This window comes from Vitis riparia, chromosome 4, assembly GCF_004353265.1.
Source record: "Vitis riparia cultivar Riparia Gloire de Montpellier isolate 1030 chromosome 4, EGFV_Vit.rip_1.0, whole genome shotgun sequence".
Lineage (NCBI taxonomy): Eukaryota > Viridiplantae > Streptophyta > Magnoliopsida > Vitales > Vitaceae > Vitis > Vitis riparia.
Window position 1 is genome coordinate 14841145 of NC_048434.1, and position 24962 is coordinate 14866106.

The following is a 24962-nucleotide window of genomic DNA, read 5'->3' on the forward strand; positions in this document are numbered from 1 at the left end:
CCTGATCAGAAACAATAGTCTTGGGCAAACCATGTAGTCAGACAATCTCTTTGAAGAACAGTTTAGCAACATGGACAGCATCCAAAGTCTTTGAACATGGGATAAAGTGCACCATTTTAGAGAAACGATCTACCATGACAAATATGGAGTTATGTCTCCTGAAAGTTTTTGGCAAACCAAGGACAAAATCTATGCTTAGTTCTTGCCATGGCTCATGTGGCACTGGAAGTGGCATGTACAGTCCAGTATTTTTCTTCCTTCCCTTTGATGGTTGGCATGTGCGACATTTAGAAACATTTTTAGTCACATCTCTTTTTAGACTTGGCCAATAAAAATGATCTTCTGTCATTGCAATCGTCTTATCTCTTCCAAAATGACCAGCTGCTCCTCTAGAATGCAATTCCCATATCACTTGCTCTCAAAGTGATGTGTCAGATAGGCAAAGGCGGGTCCCTTTGAAGAGGTATCCATCATGCAACAAAAAATTTGGATATGCTCCTGCAGTCCCTGCTGCTAAGGCATAATATATAATGCTGAAATCCTTGCAAGAATTATAATCCCGCTTCAACAAATCAAATCCCACAACCTGTATAGCCATAGAAGAAAGAATATACACCACTCGACTAAGAGCATTAGCTGCCTTGTTCTCAACACCAGATTTATGCCGAATAACAAAGGAGTATTCTTGTAAGAAAGAGGCCCACTTCCCATGACAATGGTTAAGCTTCTTTTGAGAGTTAACATACTTGAGAGCTTCATGATCAGAATATAAAACAGACTCATGTGGAAGGAGATAATGACACCAATAGCACAAATTTTGAACCACAATATAGAATTCTTTATCATAGATTGAATGCTTTTGCTTTGCTTCATTCAATTTTTCGCTGAAAAATGCAATAGGATGCCCTTCTTGACTGAGCACACTTCCAAATCCCACATTTGATGCATTGCAAGCTACTTCAAATACTTTTGAAAAGTTGGGAAGTTGTAGAACAGGTGCTTTAGTTAGCCTCTCCTTTATTTCTTCAAAAGCCTTTGTTGCTGCCTTGGTTCAAACAAACTAGTTTTTCTTCATACAATCAGTGATAGGAGCCATAATAGTGCTGAAACTTATGATGAAACGTCGATAAAATGTGGACAGCCCATGAAAACTTCGTAGCTCTTGCAATGTGCTAGGAATTGGCCATTCTAAGATGGCTTTCACCTTATCAGGGTCTACTTCTAACCCTTTGGCTGAAACAACAAAACCTAGGAACATGATAGCTGAGGTCATGAAGGAATATTTTTTCAGATTTATGTTGAGCTTCTCTTGTCGAAGGATTCTCATAACTTGTCGTAAATGGAACACATGATCTTCCTCAGTCTTGCTGTAGATTAAAATATCATCAAAGTAAACAACTAAAAACTTGCCAATAAATGGTTGAAGCACTTGATTCATGAAGCGCATGAATGTGCTAGGAGCATTGGAGAGGCCAAAAGGCATGACCAGCCACTCATAGAGACCATATTTGATGATGCCCATTCTTCAGATCTATCTTTGAAAAGATGCAAGAACTAGCCATCATATCCAACATATCATCAAGCCGAGGAATGGGAAATCGATATTTGATAGTTATCTTGTCGATTGCACGGCTGTCTACACACATGCGCCAGCTGCCATCTTTTTTAGGGGTTAGTAAGGCGGGGACAAAACAAGGACTTAGACTTTTGCGAATAAATCCCTTGGACAGCAGCTCCTCCACTTGTCTTTTCAGCTCTGCATACTTGATTGGATTCATACGATAAGCTAGAAGATTAGGCAATTGAGATCCTAGCATAAAGTCTATAGAATGTTGAATGTTGTGGAGTGGGGGCAGCTCACTAGGCAGATTTGCTGGAGCTATATCCGAGAAGTCGTTAAGCAGTTCAGTGGCCTTCTTAGGTATAGAAGAAATGCTGCCGGCATCTTTTATGCCAACTTCTTTCATTATAACAGCATATACAACCCCATTTTCCTTGCTTTCATGTTGAAACTTCTTCTTAGTAAGAATATGAAGAGAACTCTTCATGCCTTAAACAACTTTTGTTGACTTTTGAATCCGATATTTTCCCATTTCAGCAGCAGTCATTGGTTTCAACACAACCTTTTGGTTCTTAAACATGAAGCTCTATGTGTTCTCTTTCCCACAATGATGCACATCTCGATCATAAAGCCAAGGACAACCAAGAATGATATGTGCTACTTTCATAGGGATCACATCACACCAAATAGAATCACTATAAACACCACAAAAGAGAGAAACAAGACAACGTTGATTTACTGGAATAGACATGTTATTTATCCATGCTACCATGTATGGTTGTGGGTGTGGCTCAACTGGAAGTTTAAGACGCTACCATGGAAGGCTGAAACAACATTCATACAACTGCCATTGTCAACAATGAGTTTTTGAACTTGACTCCCACATCGGACTAACATTTGAAAAATAGAAATTCAGTGCCAATCTTCTTCCTCAACTTTAGGGGCTGCAAGAATACGTCTCACAACAGAGGCTAGAGAAATGTCCACTTCTTCGTCAACCAAGTCAGCAGGATCATAGACTCCATAGTCAAATGAATTTTCGTTTTGCTCATCCTTCTGTGGTTTTAGTTCCTCTTCATGTTCCAGCCCAATATGCAAGTTCTTTGGACAATTGTATGCCATGTGGCTAGGTTGTTGACACTTGAAACATTTGATACCCTTACCTTTAGGACCAGCCACTTGAGAAGAAGATGATTTAAACCCTGTAGGTGGATTAAATGGATGAGATAAGCCTGGCTTCATACTTCAACTTGTGTCATGGAGCTTCTTTTGGGCAGATTCCATGGTCATAGCTCCTGGCTTCCTATGGAATGAATGTCCCACGTATTCCTCCATGTCTAATGCAACTTGAAAGGCGTGTTCCAAGCTGTATAATGGCTGATGCAGCAACTCCCGCTTGATTTCAGGCCTTAATCCAACTTTGAATCTTGCAAGTGTTTGTTGAGGGTCTTCTACTATTTGACTCCTTGTTTTTAACTCATCAAACGTCTGCATATACTCAGCAACAGACATGTTGTTCTGCCTCAAATTAATGAGCTGGTCACATAGCTTATCATAGTAATTTGTAGGCATATATTTCTCCCGAAGCTTAGCCTTCATCTGTTGCCATGTGCTGATTGGTGGTAGCCCCATCCTTCTAATGTTTCCTTCAACACCTGTCCACCAAACTTTTGTTAAGCCCACCAGTTTCATTTTAGCAAACCTCACTCTTCGATCATCCATCATGTCATACCAATCGAAGTACTCTTCAATTGCAGCCAACCAATCAACAAATTGAGTAGCATCTACCTTTCCTTCAAAATCAGGAACCTCCATTCTCACTTTCTTTGTGATATCTCCAGCGGTGTCGCACACTTCATGTTTTCTTTCGAATAATCCTCTCGCCCATTCAGACATAGGGTCTTGTGGTGCTTGAATTGCGTCTTGCTCCTCCGCATTTTCCTGGTTGTTAGCCTGAGATGTTTCCCCTTGCTCAACATGTGATGACTCATTAGTGGGCTGAGATATTCGTGTCTTGACGTTACTTAGCCGGATGTGGAGGCTATCAAGCTGATCCACCATCCGAATCAACATTTCATCACGCTGGCTATCAGTTAATCTTCCTCTAAAACTCCTTCCAGATTGTGTAACCATGATATCACCCTCGCTCTGATACCAAATATTGATGCAGTACAGGAAATAAAATGAAAGGAGAGTATAATGAAAGGACCTTAGGAATTATTCTTAGAAACCTTAGGCTTCACACCCAAGTACTCTTTGCATCTCCCAAAGGAAAAACTGGCTGCTGAAGATTCATTCATTGATTGATTCCTTCCAAAAGACTAATCAACTACTATATAAGACTTTTCTAGGGACTTATAACTCCTTGGAACTAGACACAATAAATGCAACTTGAAAATGACAAAGTTGGACTGATTACTGACCACATTAAAGACTGTTGGAAAGTGACAACAATAATGACTGAAAATGGTAACTTTTTAACCATTGACAAAGCCCATAACTTAAGCTGCCATATTGACTTATATAAGATCCTAACTAAGCCCATTATCATCTACAGTGTGCCAAATTAAAGCTTGGGACTTGGAGCCCACTCCTTTGCGCCTCTGATAAACTTTTAAAGGTGGCTGCCATTTGTCTCTATGGTTCTTACCAGTGACCACTAATCTGGCTCATTAAATGTTGAAATTGGTTTGAAAAACTGTACCAATTATTTACTGGTCTTCAGTTGACATTTTTTTTGGACTAATAATACACAATTGACTAGACCAAGACACACTCTCTTAGCTCTCTTCATCTTTTGCCATTTCCAAATCAAGAATCTTACTTTTCTCACTTTTTTACTTCACTATTAATACTTTTTATCTATAAAAAATGGGTTTTTGTTATTCCTTGCAAGTGCTCTTTGAAATTTATATCTAAATAAAATTTTCATGAATTTATTGTCATCTGTAGCATATTTTGCTTTTCTTATATAAAACATTCTGAAATTTCTTAGGGGAATTACTTTTTTATTTTTAAATTTCTATAGAACTTTTTCAATACTAAAGTTGTTAAAATTATTTTTGAATGAAGTTTCTTACTCAATTTTTGTGCACTAAATTTCTTTTAAAAACTTTAATACATTTTTGAAAATATTTTAGTTGATGTTTATTATACTTACAAGAACTTCTATTTGTAACTTTTCATAAAAATAAAACATTTTTACTTTGTGGGTTATTTATTGCTTTCAACTTGCATATATGACTATTCATATCTTAATGAAAAGGTGTTTGTTTCTGATCTGAAAAAAAATTGAAAATTCAATATCATTGGCCAGATTTAACTTTCTTTTAATTCTTCTATAATATTTTAGTGGAACTACTGAATGTAATTTGTCATGTGATTGTATTTGGGTAGTTTCTTTTTGGATTTCATGAGCATGTTTACAAACGCCACTTTGCACCCCACCATATTTTAGCCTGTCCTTCAAATTACATGAAAGTGAAGGTTACACTTCATGAAAAGATCTTTAGCTAAACCCATGAAAAGAAAAGGAAAATGATACATGCAAATTTTTCCCTTGTCAAAAAAGTTCCACATTTGACTTGAACAATAAAATATGCAAGTTTTCTACATGGAGCCTTTAGTGAAGTAGTTATGATATTCTACATGAAATCCTTCTTTATTGTTGAATGCATTTTTATAGCTCAAGTATGTTTTCCTTAAAATAAAATCTGTTGGTGTTGAAATATTAGTGTCTAAAAAAAATTGAGTAATGATTGCCTGTAGACATCATAGAATGATATTTTTCTTAGCTAAATGTCATATAATAAAGAAAAAAGTTATATAATGTGTATGTACTTTCCATTCAGTATTTTTTTTTCCTTGTCACTCATTTGTTGTGGCTAATTAGACATTTTTTTTTTGTTTTTTTTATTTTAAATGTGGAGGACCAATATATATACTCTAATTAATTTGTTACTTTACTTCAGGTCTATGTTGAAATTACTCGATGTGTTGGTGCAACTTGATCATCTTAAGAATGCGAAAGCAAGCATACCTAATGATTTCTCTTGGTATAAGAGGTATGCCAATCAATCCTCTTTGCTCTATATCATATTGTTTTGATAAAAAGCAGAAACATTTTTTTTTGATCTGAAATAAAATATTTATTAATGATAATAAAGGCACAACAGAAAAATGAGAAGTCCTTTCCTCAAAATACAAATCCAGAAACAAAAACATTTTCATTAACAGATTAAACAAAAGAAGGATGAGAAACGCTTCCCTAAATACAAACCTAATCAAAACCAAAATTTGAAATATTGGTAAACACAAATATATTGGTACTTGGATTTTACAAATATATCGGAGAAATATCGGTGAATATTTTGACAAAAATATTGATAGAACAAAAATGATTCAAAATTCATGAAAATGTTTAGAAAAATTTTAAAAAAATAAAATAAGTAAGAATACACATATTAAAGTTATTTTGTAAGTGTAATTAGCATTAATATGATTAAAGATAATATTTATGAAATTTTTATAAAAAATAGCTTAAATTCATTTAATATATTTATATTTATTTGTTTTAAAAAATTTAAAAATACTTTTATTAAAGCATGTTTTATTAAATTTTTAATAAAAATTTAAATTGATTTATATAAAGTATTTTTAGTAGAGGAAGATTCAATGGAATTCCTATCTTGGGTGACTAAGAAAGAAAGGGGCTCATGGAAGTTTGATAGGTGGCTTTGTCAAATTTCTGATATTGCTTCAAAGTTGAGGAGCTTCTTTTCTTAGGTTCCTTGCTAGCTAATCATGAGATAGTCATTTAGCAAAGCATGGAGCTAAAGAGGGGATTGCATACCTCCCTGAATGATGGTTTTTCCAGCTTTTCATCAAATTTCTTTGTGGATTGTTATAGGGGAAGGATTTCTTATCATTCTTTGAACTTATTTTATGAAAAATGAAATTCTTGTTTTTTGATATAAAAAAAGAGAAGAAAAAACATCTCTAATATTCAACTCAAAATGCTCTGATCCTTCAAAGACTCCGGTTTCTGTTCTTCTAGATACATCAAAAGATAAACATTATAAAGTTCTCAGGACTTACCTTCTTATCGTTCCTACAAAATAGACACTCCAAGTAGCAGGAAAGGCTTAATTAAGGCAAATGGGGATTAGTGACTTTCAGGTAGAAAGTGGCTAGGCTATTGTTAGGCTGTGTGTTGCTTAGGAAAGAGGGGAACATGGAGATAGTCTATCCACATTCAGAAGATCCTAACACTTCTAAAGAGATGAGTTGCTGCCTTTCATGGATGCCAAGGTCCACCTACGAGTTAGCAGATCAATTAGCTAAGACAGACCTTCCATTCCTATAGACTTCTGTAGGGACTTCTTACATTCAGGAAGTTGGGTCTCTGCTTACGTCATAGCATTATGGTGATTTAGGCTCAAAATTTTATGGGTTGTGCTGAGACCTTTCTATTTTTTAATTCTTTCTTTTCCCCATAGGACTTCTTTGTACCTTTATTTCTTTTTATTATATATAATTCAATAAAATGTTGGTTTCTTATTGAGAAAAACAAAAGCAAGTGAATGATTGGGTGAACAAAATATAAAACCAGCAACACATAATCAAACAATTTTTTTTTTTTAGATAAGTGAGCGCATATATTTAAAAATAGGCAAAAAACCACAAAGCATACAGGAAGTATACATAGTAGCCTACGCAAAAACAAAAACAACACTCACCATCCCTTAGGGAGTGGCAAGCCATTCCAAAAACCTAAAAGCGAAGAGGACTCCTCTCCCATATCCACCCTAGCCCAACTCCACAAATTACAAACAAACGAATTCTTTAGCTTCTGAATAGCTAGAGAGCCCCCCCTAAAGGCTAATCTATTTCTCTCCTTCCAAACCGTCCAAAAAATACACAAGGGAATGGAAGTCCAAATCCTTTTCCTCTTTTTCCCCACAAAAGGGCCCCTCCAACTTTCTAACATCTCTTTGACTTTCTCTGGGAACACCCAATTAGCCCCAAACAAGGCCAAGACAATCTCCCAAAGAGCCTTTACAACTGTACAGTGTAAAAGTATATGATTTACAGTTTCCTCTTCACAACCACACAAAAAACACCGGTTTGGAAGCTGCCAGCCCCCGTCTTTGAAGATTATCCAAAGTTAGGACCTTCTCCCAAGAAGCCTCCCAAGCAAAAAAAGCAACTTTGGTTGGGACCTTGTCCACCCAAATGCTCTTTTTTGGGAAGTTAATGGCATTAGACCCTGTCAACAACTTGTAAGCATCTCTAATCCGAAAGCGGCCGTGTCCCTCTCCTTTCCATATCACTGCGTCCTCTTCAATAGAGATCCTCAAATCCCTCAACATATGCAACAACTCTCCCAAGGCGTCCAACTCCCAATCATTAGAGTTTCTAGAGAGTCTTATGTTCCAACCTCCTTGACCGAGGCTCGAGTCCCACATCTCATTTACCGATGCATGCCTATGAACCGCCAAAGCAAACAACTGGGGAAAAGCTTGGGACAACACCTCATTTCCGCACCACGGGTCAGTCCAGAACCTTACCTTAGTCCCCTTGCCCACTTTGAATTCTATATTCTCCCAACACCAAGACGACTCCTTCAGAATATCCCTCCAAACCCCCACCCCAAAAGTTCCGCGGGCCTCCTTAGTTCTCCACCCGAAACCCAACTGGCCATACTTCACCCCAATCACCTTCCTCCAGAAAATATCTTCCTCAAAGGCAAACCGCCAAATCCATTTCCCCAACAGGGCCTTATTCAAGAGATCAATTCTCCGAATGCCTAGACCCCCACTCTCCTTTTGGGTGCACACCACCTCCCAATTGATTAGATGGATTTTTCTTTTCGTACCTCCCCCTCCCCAAAGAAAATCCCTCTGAATTTTTTCGAGTCTTTTACAACTAGCTTAGGCATGCGAAAAAGAGACAATTGGTAAATAGGCATGCTAGCCAAGGTGCTTTTGATAAGGGTAATCCTCCCGCCCTTTGACAAATATTGTCTTTTCCACAAGGCAAGCCTTCTTCTCATTCATGCTTCAACCCCATCCCACATAGCCCTGGCCTTGTACTTGGCTCCCAAAGGCAGCCCCAAATAGACAGAAGGGAGGGTCCCCACTTTGCACCCTAACTCCACCGCCAACATCTCAATATCATCCACCTCCCCAACCGGGATTACTTCACTTTTAGCAAGGTTTATTCTAAGACCAGAGGCTGCCTCAAACCACATCAAAATCCAGCTTAAGTGGGTCATGTGATTTTGTCTTGCTTCACAAAAAATGATCGTGTCATCAGCAAATAATAGATGGGATACATTTATCTCCATACCCCCCCTCCCTTGGATGTTACAACCTGAAATGAAGCCCCCATCAACAGCCCTTCTTAACATAGCGCTTAGGACTTCCATTCCCAACACAAAGAGATAGGGGGAGAGTGGATCTCCTTGGCGTAACCCCCTAGAATTGGGGAAATAACCAGCTGGAACCCCGTTCACCAGAATAGAGAAGCTTGCCGATGAAATGCACCACCAAATCCATTTCATCCAACGATCCCCAAAGCCCATCTTTCGCATGACCTTCATGAGGAAGCTCCAATTCATACTATCATAGGCTTTTTCAATATCCAGCTTACATATCAGCCCTTTCTCTTTGCGTTTAAGCCAATAGTCAATCACCTCATTGGCTATGAGAGATGCATCTAATATCTGTCTACCCTTCACAAAAGCATTTTGGTCCGGCGAAACCACCTTGTCTAACACCTCCTTAATTCTATTGGCTAGCACTTTGGCCAAAAGCTTGTACAAACCCCCAATCAAACTGATAGGTCTGAAGTCCCCCAAGTCCTCCGCCCCCCCTTTCTTAGGAATGAGGACTATGAAAGTAGAGTTAAGGCACTTGGCAAACGATTTTTCTTCAAAAAATTCCTGGAAGAACTCCACAATTTCCTCTTTCACAAACTCCCAACAGGATTGCCAAAATGCCACTGAGAACCCATCCGGGCCTGGTGCCTTGTCACCATTCATCCCCATCAAAGCCGCATGAATCTCTGCCTCAGTGAAAGACTGTTCCAGACCTTCAACTTCAGCATGACTTAACCTTTGCAGCTGCAGCCCTTCAATGTCAGCTTTCCAAGAGTGTTCCTCTGTCAACAACTGCTGAAAAGCATGCACAACCCCCTCTCTCACCTCCCTCTCCTCCTCCAGCCACCTCCCATTGATTTTAATCTTTTCCATGGAGTTATTTCTTCTATGAGCATTAGCCATCCGGTGGAAGAATCCCGTATTCTTATCGCCTTCCCTGAACCACAATTCCCTAGATAATTGTCTCCAATGCGTTTCTTCCAAGATCACCCATTTTTTAAAGACATCCTTAGCCTCTGTTTTCATCTCTGTCTCTCTTTCAGTTAGAATCCTGTCCCTCTCCACCCTATCCCAAAATTCTACTTGTTGCAAGGCTAGGTTTTTGTTGACTTCAACCCTCCTAAACACATCCCTATTCCAGATTTTGATCTTCTCCTTCAGAAACTTCAATTTTGTGGCCAATCTGAAGCTAGCCCTCCCCCTCCCCCCCGCCTCCTGCCACCAACCCCGAAGAAGCTCCTTACACCCATCAACTTTGAGCCACATATTCGCAAACCTGAAGGGGGATGGACCCTTCCTGACCCCTCCACCATTCAGAAGAATGGGAAAATGGTCAGAGGTGGGTCTGGGCAGCCTACACTGACTGACCCCACTGAAGCAGTCAAGCCAATCTTGAGACACTAGAAATCGGTCCAGTCTAGCCCAAGCTTGGTTATTCCTCCCCCCACTCCATGAAGCCACCCCCCCTTGCAACGGAATATCCAGAAGTTCTAATTCATCCACCACCTGAGCAAATCTTCTCATGGCGCTAGTCAGCCTCCTCTGATTGCTCCTTTCCTCAAGGGATAAAGTAACATTGAAGTCACCCCCTACGCACCAGGGATCATCCCAGATTCCCCTTATAGCCCCAAGCTCCCTCCAAAGAGTCTCCCTATCTTCTTTAGTGAATGGGCCATACACACCAGTAAAAATCCAGACCTTCCCATCTTCTACATTCCTAAGTCTGCACGAGATTGAGAACTGACCCATCTCCATCTCAAGGATTTCCAGTGTTCTTTTGTCCCAGCATATCAGGATCCCTCCTGCAGCTCCCTGAGCGTCCAAAGCACCCCAATCAATGAACCTCCCAGAACCCAAACTCCTCACCAGACCCTCATTCATGGACTGAACTTTTGTTTCCTGGATACAAAACAAATCAACTTCTGTTTTCTAATTATAGCTTTAATCACTTTCCTCTTGGAGCTATCATTAACCCCACGCACGTTCCAACTCAAAAGCCTTATTTTCATTGGACACATAATCAAACAATTGATATATCTTTCTTTTATCATTTTCTTTTAATCCAGTTATCATTTTTTTATAACTGCTACATCAAGCTAATTTAGACTTTGAATGGTTGGGCTCTAAAAACCTGAAAGTATAATCAACATGTTTACCTTAAAGGAAATTGTAGAATTTCATAAACTGAGAGCTTCAGTCATATATTTTACTCATAATTTTTGGGAAGATATTTGGTTGAGTGGTTATCATCTCAAGTTTCAATTTCCAAATCTTTTCAGATTAGTAAAGACTAGAAATATGTTTATTTCCTCGGTCATAGATTGATCCTCTTTCAGTCCATCTTGGAATTTCAATTTTCATTGGAACCTTTCTGATCCAGAGTTGAGGAACTAACTAGCCTTTTTTCATCCCTGCTTCATGTATATATATCACCATCCTTTCTATTAGAAATGGGGTATGGGATCCTACTATACATCACAGGATCATTCAAAGTGTGAGGCCTGTTAGGCCTAGCTCAGGTGGCAAGGGATTGTGTTGAAGATGGAGGTGTCAGGTTCAAAGCAATGCCATGAAATATAGGGAGAAAAATCATGTGTCAGAAAAAGAAAACATCTTTCCCAGACTTAGCTGCATGGTTTTGATTGTTCCAATATAGATTGATATGACAGATAGCTGATTGATACTGCATGATTTTGATATTGACATGTACCCATCAATACTTAGTAACCATAATTTTATGCTTAATAACCATGCTTTTGTGCTAGAATTATCTTTTACATGAACCTGAGCAGCCTGGGCTTGAGCCTGGGGGAAGGGGGGTTTCTCTTGATACTCAGTTGTAAAATCTTTAACCATGCTCTTGTAAATGTGAACCTTGAAAATTTGTAATTTTGATGTTGGGTGTTAGTGTATATCCCTGCATAGTGCAAAATGGTGAAGATGGATTTGGGTAGCATATACCTAGGTCCTAGTAATTGTTATAAGGCTTTGTTGAGCGAGTTGAGTTTGATTTTCCTTATTATGCATGCTAGCAGTTTTCCCTAAATAATTGAAGTGTTATTTCTTCGAGTGTTCTATGATATTTTACTGCAACTTTACATGTCTCTTACGCAGCATGGTAAGATATTTTCCTTAACTATTTTCTCTCTCACTTTAGATTTATTGCAGTAAATCACTACAGCTTATGGCAGCTTCAATTTGATTTTTTTTTTTCAAAGAAAAAAAATGTTGCCACAATAATACCAGTCTTTTCTGCAAAAGACAGTTTTTTCTAGCTTAAGTCTGTTTTTTAACCACTTCCCTATTTATCAGGACATTTACTCAAGTCAGTGTCCAGTGGCAAGACACTGACTCAATGAGGGAGGAGTTGGATGATTTACAGGTGTGCAAGTCTGGTTCCTTTTATACCTTCATAACATGTTGGAAAAGGATGCATCAGTTGCATGATAGTTCCTTTGGTGGATATCTATATCTATATATAATTTTTGGAATTTTGGAATCTAATATTCTGGCTGTCTGATAAATAGTTTGTAAATTAACTATGGTTATTTTATGTTGTTGCAGATTTTCTTAAGCACGAGATGGGCTATTTTATTGAACTTGCATGTAGAGATGTTCCGTGTGAACAAGTATCCTGTCTGTATGCACCTTTATTTCTATCTATTTCACACATTTCCGTTTACACCATTGGAAAAAGGGTTCTGCATATGTACACTTTGTGCTACATACTTTTTCATAAAGGTGAAAAATAATCTGGATTTTGTTATTGATGGGACATATATAAATGGTGATACATTTCTATATCCAACTTGAAGTCCTTGATTCTAGATAGTGTAGAAGACATTCTTCAAGTGCTCATAGTCTTTGCTGTGGAGTCATTAGAGTTGGATTTTGCACTCCTGTTTCCAGAAAGGCATATTCTTCTTCGTGTTTTGCCTGTTCTAGTTGTCTTAGCTACCTCGTCAGAGAAAGATAGCGAGTCACTGTATAAAAGGGTGAAAATCAATAGACTGATCAACATATTCAAGGTATGGTGGATCTTGTATCATCTGGCTCTTTTATCGATGTTATTACTTGAGTTAGTGAAATATGTACATATTTCTTATTTTACATTGGTTGAACTTCAAGTAAGGAGTGAGAGTTTGTTTTTTGTTTTCCCTTTTCTTGGTTAGCCTTTTGGCATGTATTGTATACATTGTGTGTACTTTGGATCATCTCCTCTTAGGTGCTTCTAATATGTTTTCTTATTTTCCCATTAAAAAAAAAAATCCTATAGCTTGTTCATTAGTCAATTAGATATTGTTCTACTGATAAAAAAAGTTAGATATTGTTCTACTGATAAAAAAATTAGATATTGTTCTAGTTTATGGACTTGCAAAGTCTTTTTAAATAACAATTGCTCTCTTTTGCAGAATGATCCAGTCATCCCTGCATTCCCAGATCTTCATCTTTCTCCTGCTGCAATCTTGAAGGAATTAGCAATGTACTTCCAAAAGTTTTCTACCCAAACTCGTCTTCTCACTCTCCCATCACCTCATGAGCTCCCGCCACGAGAGGCACAAGAATATCCTTTTATGTTTTCTGTTCTAATAATATTCTTATAATTTTAATTTTTCTCTTTGCTGAATTGAATCTGATGCTAAGTGCATCACTAAACCAGTGAGCTTTTTGCTGGATCTTGTGTTTGTGAAACTATGTTAGCTGGTCTTAATCTCTCTCTGTGTGTTTTTTATTTAAATTTTTGTTAGCCTTGGTATATAGCGGGATATCATTTCTTTTCTTTTTTCTTTTCAATGTTTGGATAAGTAACAGAACTTCTGTGGAAGAATAAAAGAATCATACCCAAGGAGGAAGGATGAGAAATTTATAAAACCAAGTAACAACTGCTCCAATCAAAATGGAAATAAAGATTGCTAAAGCCATGAACACTTGTACCAGTAACCATCTCAAAATCAACTAGGAATGTAGTCTCTAAACTGTTCAAGTGTTGCAACTCTTATCTTTGCTAAGGAGTTGACATACTAATATCTCCTTGTAGCAATCCACCTTGCCTTCAAATTTTCTGAAACTGCTTCAACTCTCTTTTTCTCCTGCCAGTGGCAGGAAAATATGATCAGCATTGTCATCATTATCAACTGAGCCCTCTCTGGCCCACCTAATTGCAACCAACTAAGGAAATGAAACACTGCCAAAGATATCAGGCTATATATCCGAAGTCTGTTTATTTATTTATTTAAATAGGTAGGAGATGATATTTGTTTTTGATCAGAAAATAAGACTATCATAATGCTGATGGCTTCTTTAATATGGTTGGAAAAACAGAAATTAGACAACATTGAATGGGGTATATAATTTCTTTTTCTTTTATAGGACTAGCTTTAGTAATTCTCATGGTGGTTGTGAACAAGCATGCATATGTGCATTGATTGTAGTCTTCAGAATCATTACTGTAAGAGGTGGAGAAATGTGTCACTGTAGAACTCAATTCTTTATTTTTAATTGGAGTTAGTTTTGTCAAAGAAAAACATAGAATTATTGAGCTAATTCCTTAAACAAGTTTGAGAAGTGAATCCTTTTTAAATCATTGTTAGATTATTGGTTGAATCTGCTAATAAGCAGTGACAGTTGTTTATATATTGATTTCTAAATTGCCATAAAATTTGTTGGATTGCGACAAGAATATTCCAGTGTTCTATGATGCTGGCAAATGTTGCTTATCTTCTGAAAATGTATGATATATTATAATATGCTTTTCGGAATTTTGGTCAATTATGAAAGTTTTGATTTTTGAAATACAACTACATGAATCTGGTATACATTTATTAAGCAATATCTTTATGTAGGCAATTAAAATGGGAAATGATATTTGTGTGTGTATGAACTGTTAGTTAAGATGTATTAGTCCAAATTTTGGTCTATCAATGAAATTATTTGGATTTCTTTTAAATTTTTGTGACATCTTTCATTAATGAAATGATGTGGTTTTTTATTGGTTGCTTATACTGTCTCCTATCCTTTCATGGGAGTTTTTTCTAATAAAAAGTAGTGAGATTTGATTGAGGATGACAAAGACACTATGGCCTATGGGATCTTATTCACTTCCATTCCTTTTTTTGGGACTCTTGTACATTTGCCTTTAATGGCATTCCTCTCAATGTTGTTCAACTTGATTGGTCCTTGGTGTGTACAACAAAAGGGCTTGAATAGCAACGAGAGGATGATTTTAGCTTTGAATGGATGGATGCTAACTAAGAAGGGGAAACTTATAGTTAAATCCTTCCTCTTTTTTGAGGCAGGAAAGAATGGTTGTTTTCTCTATAAAAGCTATTTGGAACCTAATGATCTTGACTAAAGTAGGTTTCTTTGCATAGGAAGCTTCTTGGGGAAAGGTTTTGACATTGGGTGCCAATTGCAAAGAGGAGGATGGTCTTTGGTGAACCATTGCTTTCTTTGTATGGAAGAGAAAGAGTCCGTAGACCACATTCTTCTACATTGTGCTTGAGCTCGAGGATTATGGAATGATTTTCTCCTTGTTTGGCATTGCATGTGTAATACCATGTTGGGTAAAAAAGACTCTGTTTAGGTGACATGGTTCCTTTGTGGGTAAAAACCAGAAGAAAGTATGGAGGGTTATCCCCTTGTGTGTATTTTCGACATTCTGGAAGGAAAGGAACCAAGGATCTTTTGAAAGCAAAGAAATGTTTAATCATGCACTAGAGTTCTATTTTCTTTGTAATATTTTGTTGTGGGTTAGGATGTGCATGGATAAAAGCTCTGTAACCATCTTAGATTTTATAGACCAATTAGGATCTCCTTAAAGGAGTTGTTGTTAAGTTGTGTGGAGCTTAATTTTTTTATTTGAAATCTATTTTAAATATTCTACATACGTATTAGTTTGCCTTAATTTTCTCATTATATAAGGAATTATTATGGTGAGGATGTGTGAAAACAGAGGAGTGTTATTAAGCTTGATATCACCTTGTATTTTTCTTTTTGATCATAGTGAAGATTCTGTAATGGCAAAGTGGATTTAGTTCTCACATTGAAAGTGAATCACTATAAATCTTGTGTGTGTTTTATTTATTTTATGTGTCTTTGCTCTTGTAAATGAGGATTTTTTCTTAACAAGTGGCTGGAGAAGATGGATCTAAGCTTGGAATTAACTAGTTTGATGGTACAAATTTTGCATTTTAGAGAATGCTAATCAAAGATTATCTCTATAGTAAAAAGTTGCATCTTCCTCTTCTCGAATAGAAATTAGAATCAATGTTTGAAGCCGATTACAATCTCCTTAATAGACAAGTGTTGGGGGTCATCAAATTAACATTGTGAAAGAACGTGACACATAATGTGGCGAAGGAGAAAACCATAAAAGGACTAATGAAGGTCCTATCTAACATGTATGAGAAGCCTTCTGCAAATAACAAGGTTTATCTCATGAAAAAATTATTTAATCTGAAGATGGGAGAAGGTACTCTAGTGGTAGAGCATCTGAATGAATTTAACATGACAATCAATTGTCCTTGGTTGAAATCAATTTTGACGAGGAAGTTTGTGCCTTAATTCTTTTGGTCTCACTACCAAATAGTTGGGAGCCCACGAGAGCAGCAGTTAGTAATTCTATAGGGAACTCAAAATTAAAGTTCAATGATGTCAAAGATCAAATTCTTGCTGAGGAAGTACACAAGAAAGATTTGGGTGAAGCAACAACATCAAATTGTGCCCTAAATATTGGTACCAGGGGTAAGAGTTATGATAGGAATTCTAATCGGGCGAATTCTAGTTTAAGCATGGAAATGTATCTGTTCAGTTGAATTCATTTTTTTCATATCAACAAAAATTAGCAGTGTGAATCTAGAGGCATGATGAAGTGCAAAGTTGAAGAGTTTGAAGTGGAAAAAAAGGCTTTTCAGGTAAAGTTTGAAGGATCGAATGGTGGAACTTGGGTATCAGTAACAGAAAGGAGCCGTGGTTTTGTTGTATCAGTAGGATTTGGAAGGGAGGAGATGGATTGGTTAACGGAGCATTTGAAGAAAGCTGTGGAGTTAGAGAATACCAGGGGATTTACACGAAAGTTCAGGGGCGAGAATAAGATTCATTTGATGGAGATTTGCGTCAACAATAGAGGGCGATTCATGAAAATCACCGAGATTGCTACAAGAAGGAAACCTCTACTTCTTGTCATCCCCGAGGGTGTTAAAGGTAATGGATGGGAAGTCCTTAGGAGGGCGATTCTTTCAGTGCAAGATTATTCTGATCAAGTCGGAGAAGAGTTGAAGAAGACGTTTGACAATACTCAGATGAGTAAAAGCATATATAGAGGTGGTCGGTCATACGCAGAGGTGGTTGCAGAGGATGGAAGTAGGAGTGGAGTTCCATTATCAGCTGGAAAATGGGCCAGAGCCGTAATATGTGAATGCAAAGAAAAAGTCCAGGACTGAACTCATGAAGGCAAGGCCATTGCGAGGATGATGGGTGTGAAAGGTATGGTGTCTATAAATCCCATTTCCGCCTTCAAGGGGTGTTTCTTTGTGAGTACAGCAGGAAGAGCAAAATGGTTCCAGGAGCAGGAGAGACTTTTAGTGAAGGGAAGGCTTGTTCTCCTAAGAAGATGGTCGCCAAGAGAAAACATGATTATTCCTGGAAAATTCAGACGGGGTTGGTTAGAGTTGAAAGGCCTTCCTTTTCATTTGTGGGAGGAAGACCAGCTGAAATACATCTTGAAGAAGTGGGGGAGGGTGACGGAGGTAGCTAAGGAAACCGTGAAGCTGTTGGACTTGACGAAGGTGAAGATGTGGGTGGAGATGCATCCTAATGTCGTGCTTCCAGCGTTGCTTGAGGTGGAAGACGGGGCCTGGAAACATACAGTGGCAGTTTCAGTCATCGGAGAAGAGGGTGAAGACGACACTGTCACGTCCGAGACATCCCATTGCAAGTACGAGTGGTTGAAAGAGGGGGGTTGCGTCTCTCAGATGGCAAATTTCGCAGAGGGGCTACGAGGTAGCATCAGGGGTAATGAGTGCTACAGTAGGGAGCTTCTTCCCGGGCACGCTATCGGTGTTCAAGTACAAGCATGGCAGCCAAAAGGGAGAAAGGAAGGGAAGGGAGCAGATTGGGCTTAGTAGAAGAGAACTTTCTTGGGCCCATAGTGCCTAAGACTTCAACTAAAGCCCATCCAGTAAGGGCCCAAAGAGGGAGAAGGAGTTGTGGGCTGCAAGCTGGCCCAGACGCCCCTCAAGCCCATGACGCAGCGGCATCACCTTCTTCTCTCCAGCGAGTGGGCTTCTCTGCAAAAGCGACCACGCAACCATGTTCAGGCGATGAGAGGGCCGACGTCGAGGTAATACTTGGAGAGGATGGTCGGGCTGATGAGTTACAGGCCCAGACCTTATCCAACCCTAGCCCACCTTCAGAGACAGAAGATGATTGTTACGGGCGTCGGACTGTGGGCTATAAGTCAATAGGCCCGTCGGAGTTGGGCCAATTTCTAGGAGGATCGAAGTCCTCTGGCATGAAAGGTAGGTCTCGAGAGGAAGAAAGCGCAGCGAGAAAGGGGAAAGCTCCAATGTTTCAGATGGAAGTCTTCACGCAAGGGGAAAAGACGATGGATTCAAGGAAGATGCGGTCCAAACCCTTCCTTCCAAGCGCGGCTTGCCGTATTGGACAACGGAGTAGCAGCGAGCCTCTTCCCCTACGAAACGCAGCGCCTCTTAGCGAAGTCCGCAATCTGGGAGTGGACGGCGGGTTGGGATCTCAAGGTATCAGAGACAGTCCCATCTTCCGTTGTCTTCTGCCAAGGAAATGCAACAGCTGGTCAAAGGAAGAGAGCTCAACGTCAAGTGGAGAGATGGACCCACGAAAATCCCAAATCGAAGACGACAAAAGAGGATTTACGGGCCGAGCGGGGTACGATCCTTGTGGTTCTTCAGTCACGGAATCACCTTCTTTTCCAAGAACCAGAGGTAAAGAAATCATTTTGGGAGGAAATTGTGAAATTCCGGGAGTGGAAAACTTGGAGGTGAGTCAGCCTTTTTCTTCTCAGCCACCCGAGCCTTATTCCTCTCCTTTCTGTAATCTGGAAAAGAATCTACCGGGTCCCTCCGGTCCTCATCTCCCAAATTCAGAATTTCTTTCCCAGTCTCCTTCGATAAATCAAGGTAAATTTAAAATTTTTCCTGAAATAGGCGATGTTGGCCCTTTAAATTCTTTTGGCATCCCTGCCCAAGTTGAGGAGGAGAATCAGAGAGCTGTTTTTGACCAGATGTCCGAGAGATCTACCCTTGGGAAGTCTTCTAACCTGATGTCAGGCAGTCCGGGGGTTAATGTGGCATCCTCATCGGAAGACTTTCTTATCGATGGCCTGTCCCCTAGGAAAATGGCTAAAGTGCGAGAGGTTCTATGCTCTCTGGACATTAAGGTGTACTCTAGGAGGAAGAATAGAGGCCCATAGGCGTTTGAATCCAGGTGGATTTGGTTTGGAGGGTTAGGGCCTGAGTGTTTTTCCATGAAAATTATTAGTTGGAATGTTAGGGGTTTGGGTTCAAGTATTAAGCGTAGGGTGATTAAAGATTTCCTTAGGTCAGAGAATCCGGATGTTGTGATGATTCAGGAAACAAAAAAGGAGAAGTGTGACAGAAGGTTAGTTGGCAGTGTCTGGACGGTCAGAAATAAGGATTGGGTTATTCTCCTAGCGTGTGGGGCATCAGGAGGGATTTTGTTCATTTGGGACTCAAAAAAGTTGTGCAAGGAGGAAGTGGTATTAGGCTCTTTTTCAATATCGGTCAAGTTCGCCTTGGAGGGCTGTGGATCCCTTTGGATTTCTGCAGTTTATGGTCCAAATAGTCCCTCACTTAGGAAGGATTTTTGGGTGGAACTTTATGACATGTATGGTCTAACTTTTCCATTGTGGTGTGTGGGCGGTGATTTTAATGTCATAAGGAGAAGTACAGAAAAATTGGGAGGCTCTAGACTAACTTCAAGCATGAGGGACTTTGATAGTTTTATTAGAGAATGCGAAATGCTTGATCCACCTCTTCGGAACGCATCATTCACTTGGTCAAATATGCAAGAGTCTCCCGTGTGTAAGAGATTAGACCGTTTTCTTTTCTCAAATGAGTGGGGGCAGCTCTTTCCCCAAGGCATTCAAGAAACCCTTATCAGAAGGACCTCAGATCATTGGCCAGTTGCTTTGGATACCAACCCGTTCATGTGGGGCCCAACACCTTTTAGATTTGAGAACATGTGGCTGCAACATCCTAGTTTCAAGGAGAACTTTAGAATTTGGTGGAGGGGTTTTCAAGGAAATGGATGGGAAGGCCACAAGTTCATGAGGAGATTACAATTTGTTAAAGCCAAACTGAAGGAATGGAATAAGAATTCTTTTGGAGAGCTTAATGAAAAGAAAAAAAGTATTCTCAAGGATTTAGCTATCTTTGATGCCATTGAGCAGGATGGGGGTCTCACCTCTGAATTGTTAGATCAAAGAGCCTTAAGAAAAGGGGAGCTAGAGGAATTAATTTTGAGGGAGGAAATCCATTGGAGACAAAAAGTTAGGGTGAAATGGGTTAAGGAAGGGGATTGCAACTCTAAGTTTTTTCATAAAGTGGCTAATGGCAGGCGAAATAGGAAATATATCAAGACTTTGGAAAATGAAAGGTTTTTAGTGTTGAATAATGCCGAGAGAATCACAGAGGAGATCTTACTTTACTTTGAAAATCTATACGCGAATCCTATAGGAGAGTCTTGGAGTATTGAAGGATTAGATTGGTCCCCTATTTCGGAAGAGAGCGTGATAAGTTTGGATGCCCCTTTCACTGAAGAAGAGATTTCTAAGGCCATTTTTCAGATGGATAGGGACAAGGCTCCGGGGCCTGATGGCTTTACTATTGCAGTATTCCAAGACCGTTGGGATGTGATTAAGGAGGATTTAGTGAGAGTGTTTGCAGAATTTCATAGGAGCGGAGTTATCAATCAAAGCACTAATGCCTCTTTCATTGTTCTTTTGCCCAAAAAGAGTACGACGAAGAAAATCTCAGATTTTAGACCCATTAGTTTGATCACTAGTCTCTATAAGATAATAGCCAAAGTGCTCTCAGGGCGTCTTAGAGGGGTTTTACATGAAACCATCCATTCTACTCAAGGCGCTTTTGTTCAAGGGAGACAAATAATGGATGCGGTTCTCATAGCAAATGAGATAGTAGATGAGAGAAGACGATCAGGGGAGGAAGGTGTCGTCTTTAAAATTGACTTTGAAAAGGCTTACGATCACGTAAGGTGGGATTTTTTAGATCAAGTGTTGGAGAAGAAGGGGTTCAGTCCTAAATGGAGAAAATGGATGAGTGGATGTTTGTCATCGGTATCTTATGCAGTATTGGTGAATGGTAGCGCTAAAGGTTGGGTTAAGGCATCGAGAGGATTAAGACAAGGTGATCCTTTATCCCCCTTTTTGTTTACTTTAGTAGCAGATGCATTGAGTAGGATGCTTTTGAGAGCAGAGGAGAGAAATATGTTGGAGGGTTTCAGGGTGGGTAGAAACAGAACTAGGGTATCTCATTTGCAATTTGCAGATGACACCATCTTTTTTTCTAACACTAGGGAGGAAGACTTGCAGACTCTCAAGAGTCTTTTGTTAGCATTTGGACATATTTCTGGGCTTAAGGTCAATCTAGACAAGAGCAATATTTATGGTATCAATTTGGATCAAGCTCATATTTCAAGATTGGCTGAGACACTTGAATGCAAGGCTTCAGGCTGACCTATACTCTATCTGGGTCTTCCTTTGGGTGGGAACCCCAGGGCAGGGGGATTTTGGGATCCTGTGATTGAGAGAATTTCAAGAAGATTAGATGGTTGGCAAAAGGCATACCTATCATTCGGAGGGAGGATAACTCTCATCCAATCTTGCCTTACCCATATGCCCTGTTACTTTCTGTCTTTATTTAAGTTACCCGCTTCAGTCGCTGCAAAAATCGAGAGGTTGCAAAGGGATTTTTTATGGTCAGGGATTGGGGAAGGCAAAATGGATCATTTAGTCAGGTGGGATGTCGTGTGTAAACCGAAGGAAATAGGGGGTTTGGGTTTTGGGAATATTTCTCTGAGGAATCTCGCTCTTTTAGGGAAATGGCTGTGGAGGTACCCTAGAGAGGGTTCAGCTCTATGGCATCAGGTCATTCTAAGCATTTATGGTTCACACTCCAATGGTTGGGATGCTAACACATTAGTCAGATGGTCACATCGCTGTCCTTGGAAGGATATTACTCAAGTCTTTCAGGAGTTTTCCTCGTTTACTCGGTTTGTGGTAGGAAATGGGGAAAGAATTCGGTTTTGGGAAGATTTGTGGTGGGGGGACCAACCTTTGGGTTCTCAATATCCAAGTCTATTTAGAGTAGTCTTGGATAAAAACATACCTATTTCTTCAGTTCTCGGTCCTACTCGTCCTTTCTCTTGGAATTTAAATTTCCGTCGTAATCTGTCAGATTCTGAGATAGAGGACTTAGAAGGCCTCATGCGATCTCTCGATGGATTGCATTTATCTCCTTTGGTTCCAGATGCCAGACTTTGGCCCTTATCTTCTTCAAGGCTTTTTTCAGTTAAATCTTTCTTTCTAGCTTTATCCCAATTTTCTGGATCTCCTCAGGTTTTTCCTTCTAAGTTCGTTTGAAATTCTCAAGTTCCTTTCAAAGTGCAGTCCTTCATCTGGTTAGTGGCACACAAGAAGGTGAATACTAATGACATGCTACAAGTGAGAAGACCCTACAAAGCCCTTAGTCCGGATATTTGTATTATGTGCATGAAGCATGGGGAATCAGCTGATCATATTTTTCTTCATTGCTCCTTGACGATTGGGTTGTGGCACAGGCTATTTCAGTTAGCTAAGATGGATTGGGTCCCCCCGAGGAGTATCCTTGACATGATGCACATCAAATTTAATGGATTTGGTTCGTCTAAGAGGGGGATAGCCTTGTGGCAAGCTGCAAACATCGCTCTTATTCGGATTGTGTGGTGGGAAAGGAATGCGAGGATTTTTGAGGATAAAGCAAGGAATTCAGAGTATCTTTGGAACTCTATTGTTTTCCTTGCTTCTCTTTGGGCTTATTGTTCCAAGGTTTTTAAGGGGACCCCCCTTAATGTGATACAACTTGATTGGATAGCAGTGTGTACTCCTTAGGGAGTGGTATTTTTAGAGTGGTTTCTTGTGTTTCAGTGTATTTTTCTTTAGTTAAGCTTTCTTTGGCAGGAGGATTCCTCATCCTTCTTTTGTACATTTTTTAGCTATCAATAAATCTTTGTGTCGTTTCCAATCAAAAAAAAAAATTCTAACCGGGCTACTGTAGATCGAATTCAAAGAATGGAAGAGGCAAATCCAAATCTTGGTGAAATGTGGAATGTTGGAATTGTGGCAAGCCTAGTCACATAAAGAAGAATTGCAGAGCATTGAAGGACCTGTACACAACTTGTGTACTTTGGTGCACCCTTTTGATAGGTAGTGTTATTATATTTTTTGCTTGCTTATTAAGAAGGCCTAATATGAAGAAGAAAAACCTGAAGCCTTAGGGTGATACTTTTACACAAGCTTTGGTGAAGCTTAACCATTGAGACTATTGCCAGTAAAAACAAACCCTTCCCTTGCCCTAAGTCATCCTTAAATCTGCATATTGAGTCCTACCTAATCACATGATGTTTAACATTTCTCCCAACCTTCGACCATAAAATCTTTCTAATTTTCTCAAATGTGGAAGCAACCCTAATTAGGATTCTAAAGATAGAGGAAATAGGAGGGACATGTGCAAGGCAGAATAAACTTGAAGTGATTCTATCATCTAACAGAAGAAGGACCTTGTTCTAACCATCTGAGTTTTTAGGCACTTGATGATTGGATTCTAAAAAGTAGGAGCTCTCAGGTTGCCATCTAAGGGGATGCTTAGGTAACTCATTGGCCACTAAGTAGTACACAACCTAGGGGAGACAGTAGGCATTAAAGCTGGTTCTTATCATCTTTTGGAAAGATATGATAGAAAGAAGCTACTTTGCAACCTTTGTGATATTTGTGTTTTACGAAAGATAAACTATATGAAATTAATCAAAGGCAAATTGAATAGGGAAGATTTTCTTTGGTCAAGGGTTGGTGAAGGAAAGAGAAACTATCTCATTAGTTGTGAACAATTGTACAAGCCTAAGTTGGAAGGAGGTTTGGGAATAGGGAAAATTTAGTTGATAAATAGCGTTCTACTAGGAAAATGGCTTTGGAAGTACCCTAGGGAAAGTGATGCTCTTTGGAATAAGGTAATATTGAGTATCTATGAGACTCATCCCAATGGTTGGGATGCCAACGTTATAGCCAGATGGTCACATCAACCCCCCTAGAAGGCCATTACGCTAATTTCCCAGGATTTCTCATGTCATAGTTGGTTTGAGGTGGGAGATGGAGTAAGGATTTGCTTTTGGGAAGACTTGTGTTGGTGCAAACCTTTTTGTTCTCGATTTCTAAATCTTTTTAGAGTTGTGGCAATTAAAAATCCTCGATTTCATCTATTCTTGGTCTCTCTCTTCCTTTTTCATGGAACCTTATCTTTTATCATAACCTCACCAATATGGAGATAGAGGACCTAGAAAGACTCATGTCCTTCCTTTTTTCATGTACTTTCGAGACCGTCCGTCCTTGATATCAGAGCTTGGTCTTTACTTCTTCATACATATTCGTTGTGAAATCATTCATTTTAGTCTTATCCAATTTGCCAACTCCTATCCCCTTCTCTCTAGGAAAACTCATTTGGCAATCTAAAACCTTATTTAAAGTCAAGGCTTTTGCATGGTTAGTGGTCAATAGGAAGGTCAATACTAATGTCAAGCTACATGTGAGAAAACCTCATTAAACTTTTAGTTCTGATTGTTGCATTATGTGTATGAGGAACAGTGAATCAATTGGTCATCTCTTTTTACACTTTGATGACTTTGGCTTCAACATAGATTATTCAGCCTAGCCGGGCTAGCTTTGGTCCGGGCTAGATTTGGTCTGGGCTA

At 39.2% G+C, this 24962-nt stretch overlaps 1 protein-coding gene across 1 annotated transcript in view; it reads left to right on the forward strand.

Annotated features, from left to right (window-relative positions):
* The window catches only part of LOC117913123 (protein PIR), a 119414-nt gene that overhangs the window by 17571 nt on the left and 76881 nt on the right, over positions 1 to 24962 (forward strand). Inside the window, exons 7-11 of the mRNA XM_034828050.1 lie at positions 5533 to 5625; positions 12255 to 12324; positions 12507 to 12571; positions 12775 to 12970; positions 13355 to 13506. Coding sequence (XP_034683941.1) covers positions 5533 to 5625; positions 12255 to 12324; positions 12507 to 12571; positions 12775 to 12970; positions 13355 to 13506 — 576 coding nt within the window. The remainder of the gene's footprint in view (positions 1 to 5532; positions 5626 to 12254; positions 12325 to 12506; positions 12572 to 12774; positions 12971 to 13354; positions 13507 to 24962) is intronic.